Below are 23,049 nucleotides of genomic sequence, written 5' to 3'. Positions count from 1 at the left end.
CCATTTGCCAGACAGATTCTTCTGACGTTAATAAGACTAATTTCTGGAGCCTCAGGAATCCAAATGATAATAAAATATATATCTTTTAACACAAACAAATGAAAATTATTTATCTGCTGACTTGCTTCAAGAGCTTTTGTAAAATTCTTCTACCCTGGATTTAAAGTAACCATTTTATCATCTGCTTTCTTCCCTCCCTCCCCTCCTCAGATGCCCTGGCCCCACCTCTACAGGACAGTCCAAAGGCAGGCTCATTTGAACATTTATTTTTTATTGTGTTGCATGAAATACCTATGTAATTAATGCAAGTATTGTATTGAGAGCCACATTTCCCCAAACATTCCATGGGGCAGCTCAGTCTCCGCAGAAGCATCAGTGAATATAACCAGTGCCTTTTTATTTTTTTAAACTTTACAATCCTGTTGTTTGCAGTGCTATGCGCTTATGTGATAATAGATGAAGAAACAAAAATAATGCTAAGTATTAATATATCTTCTCAAAACACACACGCACACACATACACAGTTTACAATGGACCCCCTCCCCAACAGAAACAAGGCAAGCGATGACTTTTGGATGCAATTTCTATAAAATGTAGACTTTGCAATAAAAAGCCAAAGGCACATAAAAATATATTTTAACTTTAAAAATAATTTAGTTACATTAATACTTTGCTTGAGTCATCTTCCCAACATGTATCTGATGGTCCAAAAATCTGAGATATAGAATATATAGGGATATATGAACTGCAAAGAAAAAAAAATCCCAACCCCATAAAGTTGTTCAAATATGAAACCATACAAGTAGTTTAACACTGAAGACTTAGCTACAGTGTAGTGCAGCCCAAACAGATATAATTCTTAGAAAACTGTCTATATTGAGAAAAAGATTTAGATGTTAAATAAGAGGGACAGAGTTAATGCTTCCTTCTTCCCTCCCTATGCTGATTCTCTGATAACACTCGGAAAACATCAGAGTACTGCAAAGTTCTTTATGATGATGGAGGCAGGCAGTCTTCCCAAGTGCCATCCCCAACCAGATTCCCTGCGTATTGACTAGCAAACTCTTGAACTAGCAAACTCTTGATCTGCTCATCAAGGATACCTACAGAAAACTGGTTCTGACCCATTTCCTCTGTTTCGCAAGTAGAGCTCTGAGCATATCAAACAGTAAACAACATAACAGGTAAAAAAATATTTTCTAGGAACACTTATTTTTAGAAAACCTGTTGCATAACTCCAAATACAGCTAGTGAAGCTCTCTGTACATTTCCTTCAACTGGGGTTGGTTTTGGCTTGTCAGTACCATCGACAATGTGCCTGTGGTTCTATAACTTATTTTTATCCATGACATTAAGAACCTCATCTAAAAGTGAGGGTCCAAGGTCCAGCTGCAAGGAGAGAAGAGAGCCTGTGAGCTCAGAGAGGGATTCTTCTGAGTTTGTCTTCTTGATGAGTTCACATGGAACAGAACTGTCAAACATATCCTCTGTTTGCCAGTCACTGTATTGTTCAGAGAGACTGGATGAGTGGCTGTCTCTTCCATTACTATAGTGGGATGCGGTACCATTGCCTTTCCATGGGGCATCCTCAGAATGCCCAGTTCCATTCTCCAAGTGGTTGGTTTTCTCCTGAATTTTTTCTTCTATGACTGGCTCACAACTAAGCCTTGGGAGCTTTGAGGGCCCAAAGGAATCCTGTTTGGTATTAAATGTCACAGGGGATAATAAAGGCAACATGAGAGCTTGGGAACCGCCAATAGCAGGAAGCGAGATGGCATTTTTGAGCACTGGAGAAGGGGTCTCTGAAAACATGGAGTCAGAGGTGCTGTTTGCCCTTAGGAACTCACTATGCCCAGGGAGCTGACCAACCCTCATTTTCTCCTGGTTCCCAGGTAACAGCTCATAATTCCCTTGAAGAAATGAAATATCCCCAAACACATCATGCTGTCCCTCTTTTCCAATGTGAATTGTGTGTCGAAAATCCCCTAGTGGAGGACTGATCATATCTGGAGACAAAATGTCCCTCAGTTTAAATTTCTTTCCCTTCTTGTTGTTGGCAGCTTTTAGGTAAATCGGTGTCTTGGCTGGCATCTTTGAATTGGAAACTGTCTGTTTTGCAAGATAAGAAAAAAAGCCACTTTCTTTGCAGAATGAATGGGCACTTTTCCAAAAAGACCTTCAACGTGGGCTCTATCACATCATTTTCCCAAAGGCTCAGACAACAAATAAGGCCTCTGACATGAGAGTAGTCCACAAAGGAAACTTTCCTGAGGTTTTAGATGTGTGGGTCCAGCTGCCAGGTCAATCAGTCACAACATGTGGTCAAGATGATTCTGGGAGATGAGGAAACCTGTGTAGAAAACCAAAGCAGGTATCATTAACTGACTCACGATGCTTCACTCAGCCTTGTGCTATGTTGTTGTTTTGTTAAATCTCCAGTAATCAGAACTTGGGCCTTCCCTTGGCCCACCCTTAAAATCTCTAGGGTGTTCCATCTACTCTCAGTTGAACTTTCCCCTTAGTGCCATCTCCTCCAAATAGAGTATGACTTTCTTGGGAGTAGGGAATGTTTGTTCTTTTTTTCTATTTGTAACTCAAGCAAGAAAGAGTGGGTAACTTTCCAGTTCCCTTAAGTCAATAACCTCAAAAAGACTTAGGATCTCAGCAAATAGTAGATTATACTCTTTGCTATCCTCTTAATCTAAGCAGAGCATTTCATAAATGCTTTTTCATTCATTCAGTAAACACAATTTCCTGGACAAAACCCAAGATTCTGGTCTTTTTCTTTGGTTGGTCACTAACTTCCTCCAGAAATCTCAGCTGCTGGTTTTAAAATTTCTTAGATGTCTGGGACAACTAGGTTGTCGGGTAGATAGAACACAGGCCCTGAGTCAAGAGGCCCTGAGTTCAAATGTGACCTCAGACACTTATTAGCTGTGTGACCCTGGGCAAGTCACTTAATCCCTATTGCCTCAAAAAAAAAGATAAAACTTCTAGATGTAAAAGTTAATGAGCTTTGAGTTGGGGGAGAAATGAGTAACCAGGTCTTCAAAAATACTATTCTGTGTCCTAGACATACCGCATCTGATGTCTGTCCTATATGGGAAATGAATGTGTAGGAACTACTAAAGACATTTAGTGAGTAGCCAAAAAAAAAAAAAAGAAAAGAAAAGTTTTTCAGGACTTGGAGTCTGAAGGAGATGCAGGGAGTCAGAAAGAATCAGTTATTGATGGAATAAATATTTCTTCCTTCTCCAAGCAAAACAGGAGATAGGGACTGTGCCTGTGAATTCAGGTGGTAAAAGGAGCTCCCAGATGAGGAAGGTCCCTCTCATAATACTCAGAGTCTTTCAAAAAATGATTAGTTCATTTATTTTTAACATTCATTTTTAAATGAATGAGTTTAAATGAGTTCTAAATTTTCTCCCTCCCTCTCATCCCTATTGAAAAGATAAGCAACAGAATAACTATACATATGAAGTCATGCTAAACATATTTCCATCTTAGCCATGTTCTGCTTATAGTCTTAAAGAACTATATTAAAACACTGAGGTTAGGGGTCTGCCTAAGGTCTAGTTTTATTTCACATTATCCCTTTTTATGCATTCTACACTTTAACCAAAGGGACTAGAATTTGTTCCCCAATTTTGTCCCATTGTATACTTATATGTATTTATGCACAGCCAGAACACCATTTCCACCTCTTTGCCTGTTAAAATAGGAGAGACACTTTGCAAATCTTAAAGCATCATGCAGATGTTAGCTGTCTTCTTCATCGTCATCATCATCATCATCATCATCATCATCACTACTGAAATCCTTCTGAAGTCCCAGTTTAGGTCTTTTCTCATAAGATCTTCCCTAGTCCCTCCCCCCTCCAGATCTCAAGAACTAGATCAAACAAATTTATTTCTTAAGAAATTCTCCACCCCTACCCCAATATTCCACTACTTGTAAAGTCTTTTTCCATAAGGTCTTCCCCTCTATACAACAAAAATTAGATCAAACAAATGTACTCTTTGAGAAATTTCTCCACCCCCAACATCCCATCATTTGCAAAGTCTTATCAACTTTACAATACACTGGTCCCTTCTCTGCTCCCTCAATCTCTCCCCTTAGTTCAGTCCCTCATAATTTCTCACCTAGACTATGGTAATAGTCTATTTGGGGTCCTTGTCTACAGTCTTTACCCTTGCCAAACTATCTTCCCCATGGCTGCCAAATGTAAAGTAGAAGTATGCAGTACCCCCTTCTCAAAAACAAACAGACAAACAAAACAAACTTCAAATGACTCCCTATTGTCTAGGATAAAACACAGAATCCTTGACCTAGCATTAGGTCAACTGGACATTTTTAAGGTCCTCCAAGATCTCATGCTGCCCATATATGTCACCATTCGTATTCCATAGTAATTTGAGTGGAAAACATACTGTATTTGAAGTCAGCAAATCCTAGGTTCAAATCCCAGTTCTTCCATTTCTTACCTGTGTGTCTTTGGGCAAGTTGTGGAATTTTTCAGGGCCTCAGTTTCTTTATTAGTAAATAAATAACCTCTAAGTTCCCTTTCGAGCTCAAAACCGAAAATCCTTCTTTTCCAGGCAAATTATCTTGCCTCTGTACATGACATTCCACTTTCCTAACTTTGCATGAGTGATACCTAATCTCTGGAATGTATTCCACCAGAAGATCTAGCTTCCTTCCAGGAAGTTCAGATGCCATATCCTAATAGAAGGCCTTTCTTGCTCTCCATATCTCTTCATTCTCATCCAGTTATTAGCATTCTGTCTCTAGAAATTACTTTGCATTCACTTGCTTATGTAAATTTTGTATCCTGTTGGAGAAACACAGTCTCACTGAGGGAATGTTTCTGTTTGCTTTTGCATGCTCTGTGCACATAGTAGATGTTTGATGAATGTGTGTTTTATGAAGGTGACACTTTACTGCTTCAAGATTATCTTGCCAGATTGAAGTCAGTAGAAAGCCTAAAGTTCATCTTCTTCTTTTGGAGTACCATAAAAGGTTTGAAGGACCATTATCAAATTTTAGCAATATTCTTTTAAGAGGCAGGATGAAGACTCAAATTCAAGTCTTGCCTCTGATACATACTAGATATGTGACCCAGGGCAAGTTTCTTAATCCCTCAGAGCCCCAGGCAACTCTATGACTTTACATTACAGAGGAGAGTGGGGCCCATCTACATTGGTTGAGCTCCTACCTTGGGATTACTCTATACCAATGAATTCACAAATCTAGGTAAAAAAGAAAAATGTTTGCAATCAAACAAAATAAAGTGTGTTGTCATACTTCTGGCTATATTAATCATGAAATTCTTTACTGTTTTTTTCTTTGGACCTGTGGAGCAGAAACGTATTTAAATTCCACCTCCAGCTATGGAAACAATGTCATAAAAAACTCCCTGGTATTTACTTACTGCCACATAAGTAAATCTTCAGAAAAGACCCTTTCTGTACTCCTCACTCTATAAGACAGAGCTTCTTTGGGTAGTATTTCTGTTTCTGCCATTAAACATAAAGCTGTTAACATGATTAGTGACTGAAGCTCAGACAACAGCAACTGTGAGCCAATCTCTATAAAAGGTTGTGGGAGATCCCTGATTAACATCCCCACAGGGAGGTGAAGTCCCTTGTACGGCAGCCATAGAAAAGAGAGCACGCAGTGTGTTTTCCTCATCTCAGAAGCTTTAAAAGGCCCATCTGTGGTTGACTGGTGGAGTGTGGGTTATATGGGGACAGAGAGTGATGCCAAACCAAGTTTACAAGCAAATCCAAAAGCAGAGGAAGATGTAGCAGCACCAATCTTGTGGTACAGCACTGTTTAATAATTCTATGAATTGAATCACATGCAGAAGGATTCTCAAGGGAGCCATCATGAGAAGGCCTGATCTTTGGCAGTGAACTGGTAGATGATGGATGGAGAAAGCGAAGAAGCCCAGAAGAAAGGGAAAAGGCCAAAGAAAGGATAGAAACCCTTAGGGCACAGTGCCTTACACACAATAGGGCCTTACTTTTGGTTGAGATGTCTTTTTATATGTCTAATGACTAAGCTAACTTGACCCTGAAACCTGAGAAGAAAAAATGAGAATTTAGTTAGCATTTATTAAATCCTTACTATGTGCCAGGTCCTGTGCTAAATCCTTTACAGATGATTATATTTGATTCTAACAATGTTGCAAGGGAGGGCTATTACTATATTACTATCCCAATGGACAGATGGCTACGTGGATAGATGAGTGGAATCAGTGGGCTAAAGAAGGAATACACATTTATACAATGTGTACTCTGTGCCAGACACTGTGTTAAGTGTATTGCAACTATTATCTCAATCGATCGATCCTCACAATAACCCTAAGAGGTGCTATTATCATTCCCATTTAACAACTGAGGAAACAGTTTTTATATATTAAATGTGTGTGCCGTTATTAATATTAATATCATCATTATTTTATGTATCATAGACCCTTTGGCAGTCTGGTGAAGACTATAGACCCCTTCTCAGAATAATATTTTTAAACACATAAAATACATAGGATTACAAAAAAAAACCAACTGAGAAATAGCAACTGAGGAAATAGGTAAACAGGTTAAGTGATTTGCCCAAGGTCATACAGCTAGTAAGTATCTGAGGCTGATCTGAACTCAGGTCCTCCTGACTCCAAGCCCAGCACTCTATCTACTATCTAGCTGCCCATATTGAGGAGGCAGTATGGAAAAAGCACAAACTCTGCAGTCACTAGACTTGGGTTCAAATCCCATTTCTAATGCTTAACCTCTCTCCTTAGGACCTAGTTTTTTCATCTGTAATCTAAGGGAATTGGAAGAGACCTGAGACTCTTAACCAGAGACCCATGGTCCCCATAAGGTCTGTCAATAACTTTCAAGAGGTCTATGAACTCGAATGGGAAAAAAATGACATCTTTATTTTCACTAAATTCCCAACTGAAATTTAGCATTTCCCCTAATTATGAATATAAGCAACAAATCACATAAGTAGTGATGTGATAATGTCACCAAATGTGCCTTTGTCACCAATAGAAATCAGATATTTTCATATCACATTACAGTTGTTGCAACTCTCTTGAAATATTGTTTAAACTCATCACTCCTTCAAAATGACTATAACTACTCGACCCATTGCTGGCTCATGTGTGAGACTGCACTCATTCTGTTTACAGACAGCATTTCAATATACTTGGTTTTCTTTGTAATCCTATGTATTTTATGTGTTTAAAAACATTATTCTGAGAAGGGGTCTATAGTCTTCACCAGACTGCCAAAGGGTCTATGATACACAAAATAATGATGATGTTAATAACAGCACACACATTTAATATATATATAATATGATATATAATATATAGATACATAATATATATTACATTGTATGTGTAACATATGTGTGTATGTACACACATATGTATATATGTATGTGCGTGTGTGTATATATATATACACACACATACACATACACATATAAAGCATTTAGCATAGAGAGGAGGATAAGGATGAGACTGGACGATAGATGAGTCCTAGGAAGAGAGCATTTGAATGTTTGGAAAAGAATAGAAAAAAATTATTTTTGTTTTCATGCTGCCAAGGGCTTGATTCTTTGGCAATATGTTCTCTTGAGCACCAGAAAGGTCAAAATACAAACTATCCAGGACAGAAGTGCACTTTCTATAGTCTCAGCCTTTCTCCCATTTGCGGATAGGGATGGGACCTGTGATTTCATTCATAAACTCCCTGTACCTATGAAGGTCAACAGTTTCTCAGCCACTAGAGTTTCCCAGATCTCTGAGAGATTAAGAGGCTTATCCAGGGTGTTGCAGGGAGAGGCGTGAGTCCAGGTGTTTCTGACCCCCTATGCCAGATGTCTGATTCCATTTGTGATATAAGCTAAATAGTACTTGGTTACTTTGGAGAGCTCTATAGCCTTATCTGTTTAGATACTTCCCATAACCACTGATGGTCAGCTCACCAAGTAAAACCAAAAAAACCCAAAAATCTCCCTTTGGATGTCTAGCCCATATAGAGCAAGAAGAAACTTTCATTTAGCAAATGTCATGAGCATCTACTATGGCCCATTCACAGATCTTAGCTCTAAAGTTGAAAGTCTTTTGTTACAGTTCTGACATTTTACAGATGAGGAAACTGAGGCCCAGAAAGGTACTTGCTTAAGGTCACATAGGTAGGAAGTAAGCTAAATGAACTCTGTTGGGAATACAAAGATACAAGAAGACAAGGTCATTTTCCTCAAGGAGATTCTATTTGACACAGAGGAGATAAGATAGGCATGCAAATACCTCTATATAGTCATATATATTTTATGACCATATTTTATGAATTGCAAATCAGAGCATAAGGCATGTCAGTGCTGTACCAATCATGCGCACTGCACCCAACACATACATAAACATGGTGTACATGCTCTAGATGAACAGGATAAGGGCAAGAATGAGATTCTTCATCTGTTGTGGCACCCAAACTTGTGTGACATTTTTGTTATAATGTCCACTGATTTGATTCATTCAAATGAGATATTTGCAAAATGATTTGCCAGCTTGAAAGCACTATGCAAATGTCAATTATATATTCAGTTGTTATTTGGCAAAATACTGGTATTTGAGACATTTCGATGGTTTCCAAGGAAAACACAATCATCTATATGCATGAACTTTAGATGGTAGGTAACAGAGCCAAAGAAGATTTTTGCCTCACCTAGCAGAAGCAGGAAGACTGGATTAGAGTGGGAAGAAGCCAAGAGCAGGAAGGTCTATTATTAGACTACTTCAGCAGGAAGGCCTGATATCGGGGTGGCGGCAGTAGAAAGATCAAGGAGAGTCATACATAAGCACTACTGCAAAGGGAGAACTGATCAAATACAAGCATGCAGTGGGGATACTAGAGGTGAGGCCTGAGTAAAGATCAAGGTTTTGCATACAGAGGACTGGGTGAATGGTCAAGTTGGAACAGGGATAGAACCACACTGCAGAATAGCAGCATTGGAAGGGACCTCAGAGGCCGACCTTCCCCAAAACAGGAATGCCTCCTATAACAACCCTGATAAGTGCTCACTGCACCCCCACTTTAGAAACCCCAGTCATCGGGAACCTTCTTCAACCTTCAGATGCAGCTTATTCTGCTTCTGGATAGCCCTACTTGGTAAGAGGCTCCTTACAAGGATCTCAAATCCAAACCTTTGGATTCCTTCTCAAAATCATGTTTTTTTTAAATAATTGAAGAAAATTCTAAATTTAAATTAGAGGTTAATGAAAATAAAGATGATTTCTCCATATCCCCACCCATCTGAATTCAAAAATTCTCTGAATTTCAGACCTGGATTAAGAACCCTTATTACAAAGTAGAAGGAGGAAGAGAAGAAGAAGAAAAAGAAGTAGGAGGAGGACAAATGCTGAAGGGGTTTTGGAAAAGCCAGTACTTTAATGTACTGTTGTTGAATCTGTGAACTGATCTATTCATTCTGGAAAACAATTTGGAACTATGGCCCCCAAAGCTATCAAACTATACATACACTTTGGTCCAATGACACTACTACTAGGTCTATACTCCATAAAAATCAAAGAAAAGGGGAAAGTATCAATACATACAGACATATTTATAGCAGCTCTTTCTGTGGTGGCCAAGAATTAGAAAATAAAAGGATGCCCATCTTCTGGGGGGTAACTAAACAACTTAGGGTATATGAATGTGATGAAATACTATTGTGCTGTAAGAAATGATGAAAGGCATGATTTCAAAGAAGCCTGAGAAGATTTGTATGAACTGATGCACAGTGAAATGAGGAGAACCAGGAGTACAATTTATACAATGACAATGTTGTAAAGACAAACACCTTTGAAAGACGAAGGAAATCTGATCAGTGTAATGAGAAACCCCAGTTCCAGGGCAATAATAATGACATAAACTATCCACTTCTACATAGAGAAGGGATGGACTCAAGAGTGCATGAAGACTGAGACATTGGCTTTTTGGACATGACCCAAATAGCTATTTGTTTTACTTGACTACCTGGGTTTGAAATAGTTTTGTTTTTTCTTGCTCTCTCAGTGCTGGGGGAAAGAGGTAAGAGGGAAAGAAAGCAGAATTTCTTTGATTTAAAAAAAATATCATAATGATGAATTTTTTTAAAACCCTAAGGCCAAGAAAAAGAACATGTCTAATCACTTTCCCACATGTTGTTGTTCAATCATTTCAGCCATGTCTGACTCTCCATGACCCCATTTGGGTTTTTTTTTGGCAAAGGTACTGGAGTGTTTTGCCATTTCCTTCTCCAGTTTACTTTCCAGATGAGGAAACTGAAGCAAACAAAGTTAAGTGACTTGCCCAGGGTCACAGAGTTAGTAAGTGTCAAAGCCTGAACTTGAACTCAGATCTTCCTGACTCCAGGTGTTGGCACTCTATCCACTGTGCCACCTAGCTGTCCACATAACAGGCCTTCAAACACTTGAGCTGATTCTCAAATGGCATATTCTCTCATTCTTTCACCATTCTAGTTACCTTCTTTTGGGCTTACTCCATTCTGTCAGTACCTTTCCTAAAATGTGGCTCCCAGAATTGTCAGCAATATTGCAGACTTAATCAGGGTCCTAACTAGGGAAGAATGATAAATAGAAGGACAGGGTCTCCATTATCTCTCTCATTCTTGAACATCACGTCTCTACTATTAGAAGAAAGATTATATTAGGTGCTTTTTCTTTTTGACATAAAACAACAAAAATACCCAGGAGCACAAGGTGAAAGACAGAGTCTTTGGACATTCCACCAGAGACCTCCTATCCCATTGCCATCAATACACTAAGGACTGTTCTTTGGATGAAATCATTCTACCAACTGCTTCTCTCTTTGCATCCATATACATAGCATGAGTGGCTGTCAAATACTTTGCTGAAATCCAAGTCTGTCACATTTCACTGATTAGACAGTTTAGAAGTAATTGTCAAAAAAACCCAAAAGTTTAGTATAGCATGATCTGTTCCTGATAAAGTTATGCTGGCTCTTAGTAAAAGGTGATTCTCTTTCTAAATGCTCACAAACTGTCTTTTAAATGGGGTCAGCTATGTGGGGCTCAATGGAGAGAGAATTGGGCCTGGAATCAGGACATCAGTCGTTTCCAATCCTGTCCAACTTTTCATGACCCCATGCAGGGTATTCTTGACAAAGATAATGGAGTGATTTGCCATTTCCTTCTCCAGCTCATTTTACAGATGAGGAAACTAAGGTAAACAGGATTAAGTGACTTGCTCTGGATCACAAAACTCGTAACTGTCTAAGGCTGGATCTGAACTCACAAAGATAAGTCCTTCTGAGTCCAGGCTCACAGCTTTATCCAATCAGAAAGACCTGAGTTCAAATCTATACTTACATACTGACCAGCTGTGTGACCCTGAACAAGTTTCTTAATTTCTGTTTGCCTCAATTTTCTCAACTGTGAAATGGGGATAATAATAGTACCTACCTCTCAGAGCTGCTATGAGAATCTAATAAAATAGTATTTGTAAAGTGCCTGGCATATAGTATAGAGATGCTTATTCCTTTCCCCTTTTAAATAAAATATTCTTTCATAATTCAGATCAGTTTCACTCTTTGAAGACCGCATTCTTTTTTCTTTTGAAAATAGGGACCAATGTCTTATATTCCCTATGATTTTTCTGAATTTGCTGATAACTACAGCAATCACACCTGCCAATTCTTTCAGGACTTGGGGGATGGAGAGTTTGATCCCAGGGACTTGAACTTAGCTGGTCAGAAAGAGAAGCCTGATACGTTCCCTATCAGGTCCCCTCTTATCTTCTGTTTTGGTTCTCAGGACTGGATGAAGGTTCAGAAATCAAACCCAATCCTGTCATTTTACAGATAAAGAGACAAAAACCCTGGAGAAATTAGATGCCTGGGCCAAGATTATTCAGCTAATGAATGAGAGATGTGACTGCAATGCAGATCTGATTCCAAGAACATTTCTCTTCCTACTACATAATACTGCCTCGGTTAACCATTTCCCTCCTCCTCTTTCCTAATCCAGAGGTCATTTTCCTTGAACTTTTGTCCTGTCTCCAATAGAGAAAAACAGATGCAAAATAGGAGCTGAGTAGTTTTGCCTTCCATCTTCCACATCTACTCTGAATAGAAGCTCTGCTCCCATTGTTGGTCTTTTCTCTTGAAAGGAAGACCAACTATCTCTATTCCTCTATCTATCTACACAACATATGTGTATGTATATGTGTGCACGTATTTATACATATATATGTATATATGTGTTAAGCAGACATGTTTGGTTATGTACATGCCATTTTTGTCATACTAAGAATGAAAAGATCATCCAAGATGGTGGTTGACAGGTCTGCTAAACAGAGAACAATTCTGTCTCTGGGTGTTAGGGATAAGGGCAGTAATTTTTCTTCAAAGGTTCTAAAGTCAAGGTCAACAGCCCACATAACTTCACCTAGAAAAACACCTGCTATTCTTTCTGGTCCCAGATTCATTTGCATGGTAGGAAGGAGCATTAAGGTGGCAGGAGGGACACCTCACTGGCCCCAAATAGTCTTTGCAGTTTTGTTGGACATTGTCCCTTAAAAGAAAACTGACAATCAGATTTGACATGAATGAAGGAATTTTCTAACTCTAATGTGATTGGCTGGGCCCAAAAATTTTGTGTGAATGTGCCAGATAAAAGGCGAGAAAACCTTACCCAGACCCTATCTGCTGGCTCATGCTAGCCATCTGGAGGCGTGCAGCCATATCGGCCTTATGTTACACACAGCAAAAGAATTTTAGCCCTCCCTTGAAAGGGTGAGGTTTACTAATCACTAGATCCCTGCACATGATAGGAGAGAGAGAGCAGCTAATGACCCACAGAGACCCTTTAAGCTAAAGATTAGCAGCAGACAGAGAGCAGCTCATAGAAACCGGCAGAGAGATAACAACACATAGTAGAGAAAGGGGAGGCAATAAATATCCATCAGAGGACAGTGTTAGATTTGTGAACTGTCCCAGCCCCATCCTAACTGTGCCCTGACCACATACATGTATTCCTTACACATAGGTCTCTACATACATCACACACACACACATACACACACACACACACACAAATACACCCTTCATACAAACATTTCCCCAACTGATAATGCAGTAAGTTTTGGCAGAATGTACCCCTGTGGGCATAAAGGAATTTTTTGTCATTTGCTATACTGTGCTGTGTGAGTCCATGTCTTTTGCTCTGAACTAACACATCTTCCCTATGTCTTAGTAAAGTATAAACATTGATGGGGACTCATGAGGATGGTTCTGAATGTTGAACCAAAAAGTGCCTCCAATCTGGGGCAGCTTTTTGGAGTTCTATGGATTGAGTGGAAGGAGGAATAGGATGATAAATTAATGAGCTCTTATGATTAGAATGTATTCTTTTTTAAATCTGTTATTTTCAGTTCCAAATTTTCTCTCCTCTCCTTCCTCCTCTATCCATTGAGAAGTAAAGAAATAGAATACTCATTACACCTTCAAAACATATCATTAAAATGTTTAGAGTAAAAGACACTAAGTTTGGATTTGGACATTTTATATTTGAAATGCAGGTGTTATATAGGTAGAAGGCAATGGAGATCTGGAGGTTGGGAGAGAGAAAAAGTTTAGCGATATAGACTTGGGATACACAGATATCATGTAGTCATAAGATTGCCAAAGGATAGTTAGAATTTTGGAGGACACTTCCCTGGAACAGCAGGTGAAGGATCAATTAATAAGACAGAAGAGCCAGGTAAAAGCCAATAATACTGTTAGGCTCAAGGGAGCTGGGCCAAAAGTAATAGGTAGGATTCAAATCAGCAAAAATGGGACAGATGGAATCCCAGAATGAGTGCGGTGCGGGGAGGGGAGGGAACAGTACAGTACTGAATTAGTGCTTCTGTTCTACTTTGTCAAATTAATCTGGCTAGAACCTGGGGTTTGTCAATAGCATCATGGGAACTGTAGGTTGTCGAGAACCTGGAAGGACAAGCTAAGGAATCTAGATTTGATTCACTGAACAACGGGGAGGATTTTTAGAACTTAGGGATGAGATGCAGAGTCACAGAATTTACAGCATTGGAAGAGTGTTAAGGAGATCTTGTCATACATAAGAAAATGTTCCACCCCCAGTCAGAGACAATTTGTTATTCCCAAAGCACAAAAAGAATCAGAGGAAAAACATTTTGTGGGTATTCTATGGAAGATTATAGGTAGTTAGGTGCAGTGGACAGAGTGCTGGGCTTGAAGTCAGGAAGACTTCTTTTCACGAGCTCAAATTAAGCCTCAGACGCTTACTGTGTGACCCTGGGCAAGTCACTTAACCCTGTTTGTCTCAGTTTTCTCATCTGTAAAATAAGCTGCAGAAGGAAATCGTGAACTCCTGTAGTATCTTTGCCAAGAAAACCCCAAATGGAATTTCTTCATTCCTTTGACATTCCTGACTTTTTGTTCTTCCAAATGAATTTTGTAATTATTTTATCATGTACTATCATCTTTTTTATTATACTCTATTATGAAAATGTTTGCTTTATCCCACAAATTAAATATAAAGTAAATTTTTTAAAAAATGTCTTCATTCCCAACATTAACAGTATGTATGTAGTGCTTGGTATCTTATCTCATGACAACCTAGTGAGATGGGGTAATGGAAAAGGGGATATAGCCCCTCCTATGTGCCAGGAACTGGGCTAAGTGCTTCAGAAATAGTATCTTATTTGATAGGTGCCATTTACTATCCCCATTTTACAGATAAGAAAACCGAAGCTGGCAGAGATTAAGCCACTTGCCCAAGGTCACAGAGATAGTGTCAGAGGTAGGTCCTCCTGACTCCAAGTCTAATGCTCTGTCCACTCAACCATGGGCTGCCTAGACCAACCACCCCTCCCGCTTTTCAATCCCACTGCTCCTACACTAATTTACATTCTTTCTTGTTCCCTCTTATAATATTCCAATGATATAATATAATATTCTCACACAATATTCTCATCTGTAAAATAACAGACTTGGAACAGATAGCCTGAGATTCTGTCCAGCTCTCAAGTGACAGTTCTGTGGTCATTTTTCATTTACTAAAGTACCAAAATGTGTCAGACCCTGCCTCTGGAGTGCAGATATTTGGGTTTGGGGAAGTTTTTTCCTGTTGTTGGCATCACTTGAGGCATTAAGGACTCTTCCTTTGTCCCTTTCTGTTCTCATCCTTCCCCTCAGCTCCTTCACATTACCATCATTCCTTCACCTCAGCTATCTCTCCCCAATCTTTAAAATCTTCTTATGTCTCCTCTGCTCTCTCAAACCCTCCTCTTGACCCTGAAATCTGAACTCCCCACAATCTCTAATGCCTCTCAGAGTGCTTGGGAATATGTTTGCTCTTTTCTTTCTTCTCTCCTCTAGATGACACCCTAGATAATATTCATCCTGGAAATTAGATTCCTTTGAAAACAGATGCCTACCAAAGGTCCTGGGCAGTGGGTAGAAAGACTTTAGAAAGACTTTGTCAACAAAGAGATTCAAGTCTCAGCTAAGTCCTTTTTCTACCTCAGTCAAGGTCAAAAAGAAGTGGTTAGCTTTGCTCTAGGGCAGGTCCCCCAGCTGAAATGCACAGGCTCCACAGGAAAGTATTATGGTGGAAAGCAAAGGCATGGAGGGCATGAGGGCATCCTGAAACACTGAGCCAACTTCTAAATGGGGAGGGGAGAGGGCCAGGGCATGATCACAACCAAAGGGAGATGGTGATGAGACAGAGCAAAGTGGACTGGATCAGACTCCTTCTGATCAGTGGCTGAACAGAGACTATAATATGAACGACAGTGGGGATGTCAGTGGTAAGACAGCAGGTAGCAAATGGTCCAAATGTTGGTTCATTTTCTTTCCTCTCTCCTGTCTTGCCTCTGGTAAAAGGGGAGAAGGAACAGTGAAAAGGCCAACAGAAGGAAGGAGGAGAAGCAAAGAGTATGGATTACTGCCAGCCTGGATAAATCAGTCACTGAGTAATTGAAAGTTGACTATATTGGCAACTTCTGAAGGTTGGGAGGGAGGTTGGGCGAAAGATGCTGGTATTCAAAGATTCCACTTATTTTAAGAAAGGCATGTTTGTTCTGTCTTTCAAGTTAAAAAAATTTATTCTCCGTGGAGAGAGAAGAAAAAGTATTTCTTCCATCTTACAAAATAGGTTGAAATGTTAATTTAAAACACACATGGGAAGAGAGTGGGGGGAGGAGGGAGGCAAGGCAGGTGGGAGGAGTGCTTGCTGTAGAAAGTAGTACAGTTTTGTTCTGTTTCTTGCACCACAGCTCTCCAATCCATCCTGACTTCCTTTTATGGACTCTGCTTTATGTCCATGTAGACAGTGTCCCAAAGGTCTTGGTGCTTTAAACACTTTCTTCTTCTGCCTTCACTGTGAACTCTAGAGTCCTTCCTTCAGACCTCATCCTCACAGACCTTTATCTGACTCAGTTTGTAAAAATCGACACCTTTTGTTTCAACATCACCTACATTTTCCAGGAGGGGAAAAGGGCAACAAAACTAACCAACTAACCAACACATCAAAACAGTTTGATTATTGTAAACAGTGTTTCACATCCCTTGTCCCCGAACTTAGCAAGGAAAGCATTTATTAAGTGCTTACTGTGTGCCAGGCACTGTGGTAAGCACTGTGAGGATAGGAAAAAAAGGCAAAAGATGGTCTCTGCCCTCAGGGAGTTCCTAATCTAATAGGGGAGACAACAGGTTAACAAGTATTTGTATGGACTAGGATGTTCAGGATAAATAGGAAATAATTAACAGAGGTAAGGCACTAGAATTAAGGAGGATTAGAAAAGCCTTCCTGTAGAAGGTGGGATCTTAGTTGGGACTTGAAAGGAACCAGGATACAGAGATGAGGAGGGAGAGCATTCCAGGCATGATGGACTGTCAAATAAAATGCCAGGAGCATCTTGTTCATGGAACAGATAGGAGGTCAGTATCACTGAACTGAAGCATAAGGTGTAAGAAGACTGGAAAGGAGGGGGAGGAAGGGGAGGGATGCTAAACAGGATGTTATATTTGATCCTGAAGGTGATAAGGAGCCATCTGGAGATTACTGTGGGGGGGGAGGGGGCAGGTAGAGGTTGCAGTGGGGTGGAGGGTGGGTATGAGGGGGATTGACAAGATGTCTCCTTAAATTTTAAAAATATTAAAACTAAAAGAAAAATCCAACATGGGAATTCAATGACAAGTCAAGATGAATAAATAAATGTAGCTATTGCCAAATATCCAATAAGCAGTATTCTGGTGGCATGCCTTTCATACTTTTGGTTATTTTACTCTACCCTGGGAGGGGGAGAGTGAATAGGAAAATGCCATTAAAAGAAAAGTTATCCTCTCTCCATATATATTGATATAGGTCAACTATCTAAAGGGAATCATCAGCATGATGCTGGGGTGCTGAATTTGCAGTTGGAGTCATTTAGATTCAGAATATAGGTTTCCTAGGTTATTAAAAACAACGCCAATAAGAATAACTTGTGTGCCCTTGGGAAAAGTCACTTAACCTCAGCTTCTTCATCTGTCAAATGAAGAAAGTGGTCTAGGAAAGAGGTGTCAAAGTGAGGCTAAACCAGAACCAGATTAAGAATGTAATTGGGAAATGTTGAATCAAATCAATTAAAAGACAATAAAACACAGATCATATTAATTTGTAGTTTTGTAAGTCAATATTCAGCAGTTTCTATTTGAGTCTGACAGCACTGACTTAGATGATTTCCATAATTAATGGCTGTGGTATGGATAGTCAAATGGAGCTTGCTTTTAAAAAATATTTTGTTAATCCTATTTCAATAGGATTGGTTTTCTGTATAATCCCATGTGTTTTATGTATTTAAAAAATTCTAGGAAGGAATCCTTGGGCTTCCCCAGACTGCCAAAGGGGTCTCTCTCTCTCTCTCTCTCTCTCTCTCTCTCTCTCTCTCTCTCTCTCTCTCACACACACACACACACACACACACACACACACACACACACACACACACACACACACACACATGCGCGCGCGCTCGCACACAAGGTCCTTCCCTCCCCTGCTGAGGCTCCCACCTTTGTAATATAGCCATTAAGATTATGATAAGACCTAAGTCTGAAAGGGCAAGGGTTTCACATTGCATCCTGGGCCATCTCCAGTCATCCTGATGAATATCAGGCCACTGGATCCAGATGGGGCTCAGGAGAAGAAGGTGAGGTTGGTGACCTTGCACGGCCCTCCCTCACTCAAATCAAAGTCAACTGCAAGTCATGTCATCATTTCCCTGATCGAATGGTCGTCTTCAAGAACGAAGGACAAACACGTGTGTACATGTGCGCGGGCACACACGCACGCACGCGCACACACACACACACACACACACACACACACACACACACACACACACACACACACACACACACTAGACACTGCTACGTCCAGCCATATTTTTTCTCCCATCAAATAATTTCTAATCCTTAGTCACCAGTGATTCTACCTGTGTTTGAGAGAGAGAAAGAAGACGAATGAGGCCCATGACATGATACTCTGCCCTGTTCTAGGTACCAAAATAATGCTGTTGTTCAATTTAACTTGAAGAGCAGAAGAGAAAATCCTAGATTCAGCTTAGTTCTGCCTTTTGGGAAGCATATCCCAAATCAATGAATCACAACTATGAGATTTTATCTCAATTTGTTCAGCCTTTAAACCAGAAGGAAACCTGGAACTTTTGGAGATTAGGGCTCAAACCATGGTCCTTTTTGTAGCTCTGTACACCAATATCCACACACTGTTCCTCCCAACTACATCTGTTTAAAAATAAGGTAACACACAGATAACACCAATTAGAGCAATTGGATTTACCTAGTTGGCAAAATTATATTCCAACTACTTGAACAGAAATTATAAAAGTAATTTTATGGAACAGGATAAGTTTTTACTACCAAGGGTACCATAACCAGTTTCCCCTGTCACTATTTCAACCATTAGCTGCCATACTCCTGGCATGGCAGAATACCAGCCCACTAATCACATTCCTGTAACTGCACCTGGCTGGAACCTCACCATAGTTTCATTCGCTCCCAAGATGTGAAGAAAATTGCTATTTCCTAAAATTTCCTAGGGGAAGCTAGGTGGTATAGTGGATACTGGACCTGAAGTCAGGAAGACTCATATTCCTGAGTTGAAATCTGGCCTCAGACTCCTACTAGATGTGTGATCTTCAACAAGTTACTTAGCCCCAATTGCCTCAGTTTCCTCATCTTCCCCAATATCTTTGTCAAGAAAATCCCAAATGGGGTCACCAAGAGTCAGACAGGACTGAAAACTCAAGAAAAAATTCTTAAAATTGCTACATTTCCTCGAAACCCCCATAGCAAGGCTCTGAAGGCTTCCTTTACCTCGAGAAATCCATCTGCCCCTTATAGTCCCAGTTTTTATACAAACATGAAAAAGAGAACACCCACACACCGGCTGCTCCAGTCAGTGCCAGGTCTTCAGTTACTCTTCTCTGTGCCCACTTTCTGCTCTAGGAAAAGCTTAGCTCATTATTGCTCTTTTCCCAGTCTTTGGTTGTGTCTCTGGCATCTTCCTGTTCTGGACCTCAGACCCCTTCTGCCATTTTGTCATTGTCTTCCTGTTATCTCCCCTAACCTTGGGGCCATCTGGCAGTACTTGTTACCAGTTGTCTCTGTGGGCCCTGGACAGCACCTGATAAATACTTCACACCTTCATGCACTCTCTATCAAAGGCCTAGTTTTGACATAAGCATCTCAGGTTTATAAAATGACCAAGAGAACACAGGAGAAATTAAGCCCTCCACGTAGACATAGATAGACATACATACACACACACATACACACACACACACACACACACACACACTTAAAATAATTCTTTATTAGTAAAAGATGAAAAAGACGTGTCTGTCAATATCAAGTAATGCATATGTGTACATATACACACATGTACACCACACACACATAGATAAAGCAATGAGGTGAAAGAGGGAGATTATATTGGATTAGAGTGAGAAGCCCTATGTCCAGATTTACCTCTGTGTCTCCAAGATCATTGGTTCTTACCTCGGTATCATGGACACCGTGAGTAGTTTGGTAAAGCTACAGATCCCCTCTCAGAAGAATCATTTTTAAAAAAATCACAATTAAAGGAAATCCTAAAATTTCAGTTAGAACAGAAGTTCTTAACTTGAAGTCCATTACTTTTAAAAATATTTTGATGAACACTTTTCAATATAATTGGTTTCCTTTGCAATCCTATCTGTTTTATTTTCTGTATTTAAAAATGTTATTCTGAGAAGAGGTGCAGAGTCTTCATCGGATTGTTCAAGGAGTCCAAAAGGTCAGTGAAAATCAGTATATAATTCTGCCCCCACTCCCAACCCCTCTCTGTTCACAGAACCCAGATTAAAAAGCCTTGCTCTAGCTACAGGGCTATGGGCAAATGACTTAATTGAGAACCTAGTTTCTTCATCTCCAAAACAGGTATCATACTCTCTCAAAACATATATATATATATACCCATACATATATACATACAACCTATACATATATACATACAACACACACATATACATAGCAAAGTGTTTGCAATTCTTCAAGTACTATGTTAAATTATTATAACTTCCATGATACTCAAAAGCATAATCCTAGAGTAGAAAGTGGACAGGCAAGAGGAATGTCTCTCTATGATCTGGGCGATCTGCAAGAATGAAGTGCTCTTTGAAAGAATGAAAGACTTCAAGGAAACTAAAGAGAATTAAAAGGATATGAAAAGGGGAATTCTAACCTAGATAAGGAGTTTAGAAGCTAGAGGGATGTGATACAGATGATAATGAGAATGATTTATAAATATTTGACTTAGTAAACAGCTTTATGTGTGTTCTCATATGATTCTCACAATAACCCCGTGAAGTAGAGTCTACTATTATCTTCATTTTACAAATGAGGAAACTGAGGCTGGGGAGATCAAGTGACTTGACAGGGCCAGTAAGTTAATGCATAAGGCAGTATTTAAACTTGGGTTTTCCTGATTCTATGTCCAACACTACTCCAAGAAGCCTAAGGAGGTGGGAGGACCACCAGGAAATGAATCTGTAGGTTTCATTTGGAGTGAAACAATAGAAATGTTGTAGCAGGAGCAGCTGGAACACCTGAAGAGGAAACAGCTTCCAGGGCTCTGATAAATGATGATGAGGATGCACAGGTGTCATTAGTAGAGAGATCATCCAGGAATCATCAGAAGAAGGGTGAATAATGGTGATGGGGAACTTCCTAAGGGCACTGAGGCAGCTATCTGTCAACTGGAACTAAACAATAGAAAAGTCTGTCTTCCTGTAATACTTACCCTAGCCAGGAAAACATTTCCTCTAAACTTATTAAACCTGATGATTATTCACTTCTGGTCATTTTTTTCCCCTTTAAACTTATTAAACCTAATGATTATTCACTTCTTGTCATTTTGGGAGGGGCGGAAGCAGGGAAATGCCACTATAAGAAACCTAGAAAGCATTGCTAAGTATTATGAAAATCCTACCTAAACCAAAAAAAACCCCAAAAAACTAAAGACCTTATGGGCATATATGTTTTTAAACGCACTCCCATTTGAATGTAGGGGATTCAAAAGAAAAGGATTTGGAAAGTGAACAGATGACCAAGAAGATGTCTGAGAAGAGGGTTTGGGTTTCAGGACCCTGAATTAAAATATCATAACCCAAGGTTCCTGGGTAGGGATGGATTGCACATAGTGGCTAGGGAGAAAAAATTGGCTGGACTCCTATAAACTTAATCAAGAAGGCTTTAAAGTAAACAGAGGAAGGGGAGGGAGAAAATTGCTCCTCTGGATGGAAGTCTAAAGAGAGTTGCCTGAAGCCCTGAGAGGATCAATCACTTGTCCAGGGTCACACAGCCAGAATGTGTTAATATAGAGACTAACAGGAGCTATTCGGTCATGGGGGACATACTACAGATGACCAAGACAGAAAGAGGAATTGGAATCACAGTTCTAGAAACACCATAAATTTGGCATGGAAGGATGAGTCTGTGGTGATAGGGGACATCTGCTACAGCTCCCTCTGCCAAAATCAGTCACTAAACAATGTGGCTGGTTTTTATGATCATTTCATCCTTAGAAAGGTGAAGCAAATGACAAACAGAACTGATATTCTAGACCTGACTGGAACCCACAAGGAGAAATGAGATATGGGAGAAGAACCATTATAGAGCTGAGAAAGAGAAAAGAGGGAAAGCCAAATAAATATTCTCTCTCATATGTACTAGATTTGTAATGAAATCTAGTTGAAGAAAGAAAAAAGGCAACATAGCATAATTTGTTATTATTAAATCTGAGATAATTAGTACGGGGAAAAGTCTACCAGGAGTCAGGTATGAAAACCATCTTCAAGACTGTTAGGTGGAGGAAGTATTCCACTCCTTTTTCCAGGGGATTAAACTAGGAGAAATGGGTAGGAGTTGCTGAGAGGTCAATTAGGTTTAATGAAAAGAAAAACTGCCTAACAATCAGTTACCTGAAATATGTACTGCTTTGGCAAAGAACGAGTTGTTCCCCCCCCCCTTCACTTTAGGTCTTTGAGCAAAGACTGGGTGACCACTTGCTGCAGATGCTATAGAAGTGCTTCTTATTCTGACAATCAATGAGTATTCATTAAATACTTCCTATGTCTCCCAGAGTGGGTTAAGGGCTAGAGATACAAAGAAAGGCAAAAATAGCTTCTGTTCTCAAGGATTATTCAAATAACAAGTTAGACTAGATGCCCTAGAAGTCCCTTCAGACTTTTTGATTACATGATTCAAATACAAATAGGGTTTTCATGTCCAAGAAGGATTCATTTTCTCTGGGGTTTCTGGACAGGATAGATTTAGTATTACCATGGGAAGTTTGAACAGAGACAGCTAGGTCTGGAAGACCCGAGTTCAAATTGACCTTAGACATTCACTAGATGTGTGACCCTGGGCAAGTCACAACCTCGGATCTTT

General features: G+C 39.7%; 1 protein-coding gene across 1 annotated transcript in view; it reads right to left on the bottom strand.

Moving 5' to 3' along the window:
• Positions 1-251: 251 nt before the first annotated feature.
• Positions 252-23,049, bottom strand: part of CDC42EP3 (CDC42 effector protein 3) — a 35,831-nt gene continuing 13,033 nt past the window's right edge. The window contains exon 2 of the mRNA XM_072635855.1: positions 252-2,351. Within this exon, the coding sequence (XP_072491956.1) occupies positions 1,328-2,092 (765 nt within the window). The 5' untranslated portion in view covers positions 2,093-2,351 and the 3' untranslated portion in view covers positions 252-1,327. The remainder of the gene's footprint in view (positions 2,352-23,049) is intronic.

The sequence above is a fragment of the Notamacropus eugenii genome, chromosome 1 (assembly GCF_028372415.1).
Source record: "Notamacropus eugenii isolate mMacEug1 chromosome 1, mMacEug1.pri_v2, whole genome shotgun sequence".
NCBI classification, from domain to species: Eukaryota; Metazoa; Chordata; class Mammalia; order Diprotodontia; family Macropodidae; genus Notamacropus; species Notamacropus eugenii.
Note: the sequence above shows the minus strand (reverse complement) of the source record. Positions and strands in the feature narration are given on the sequence as shown.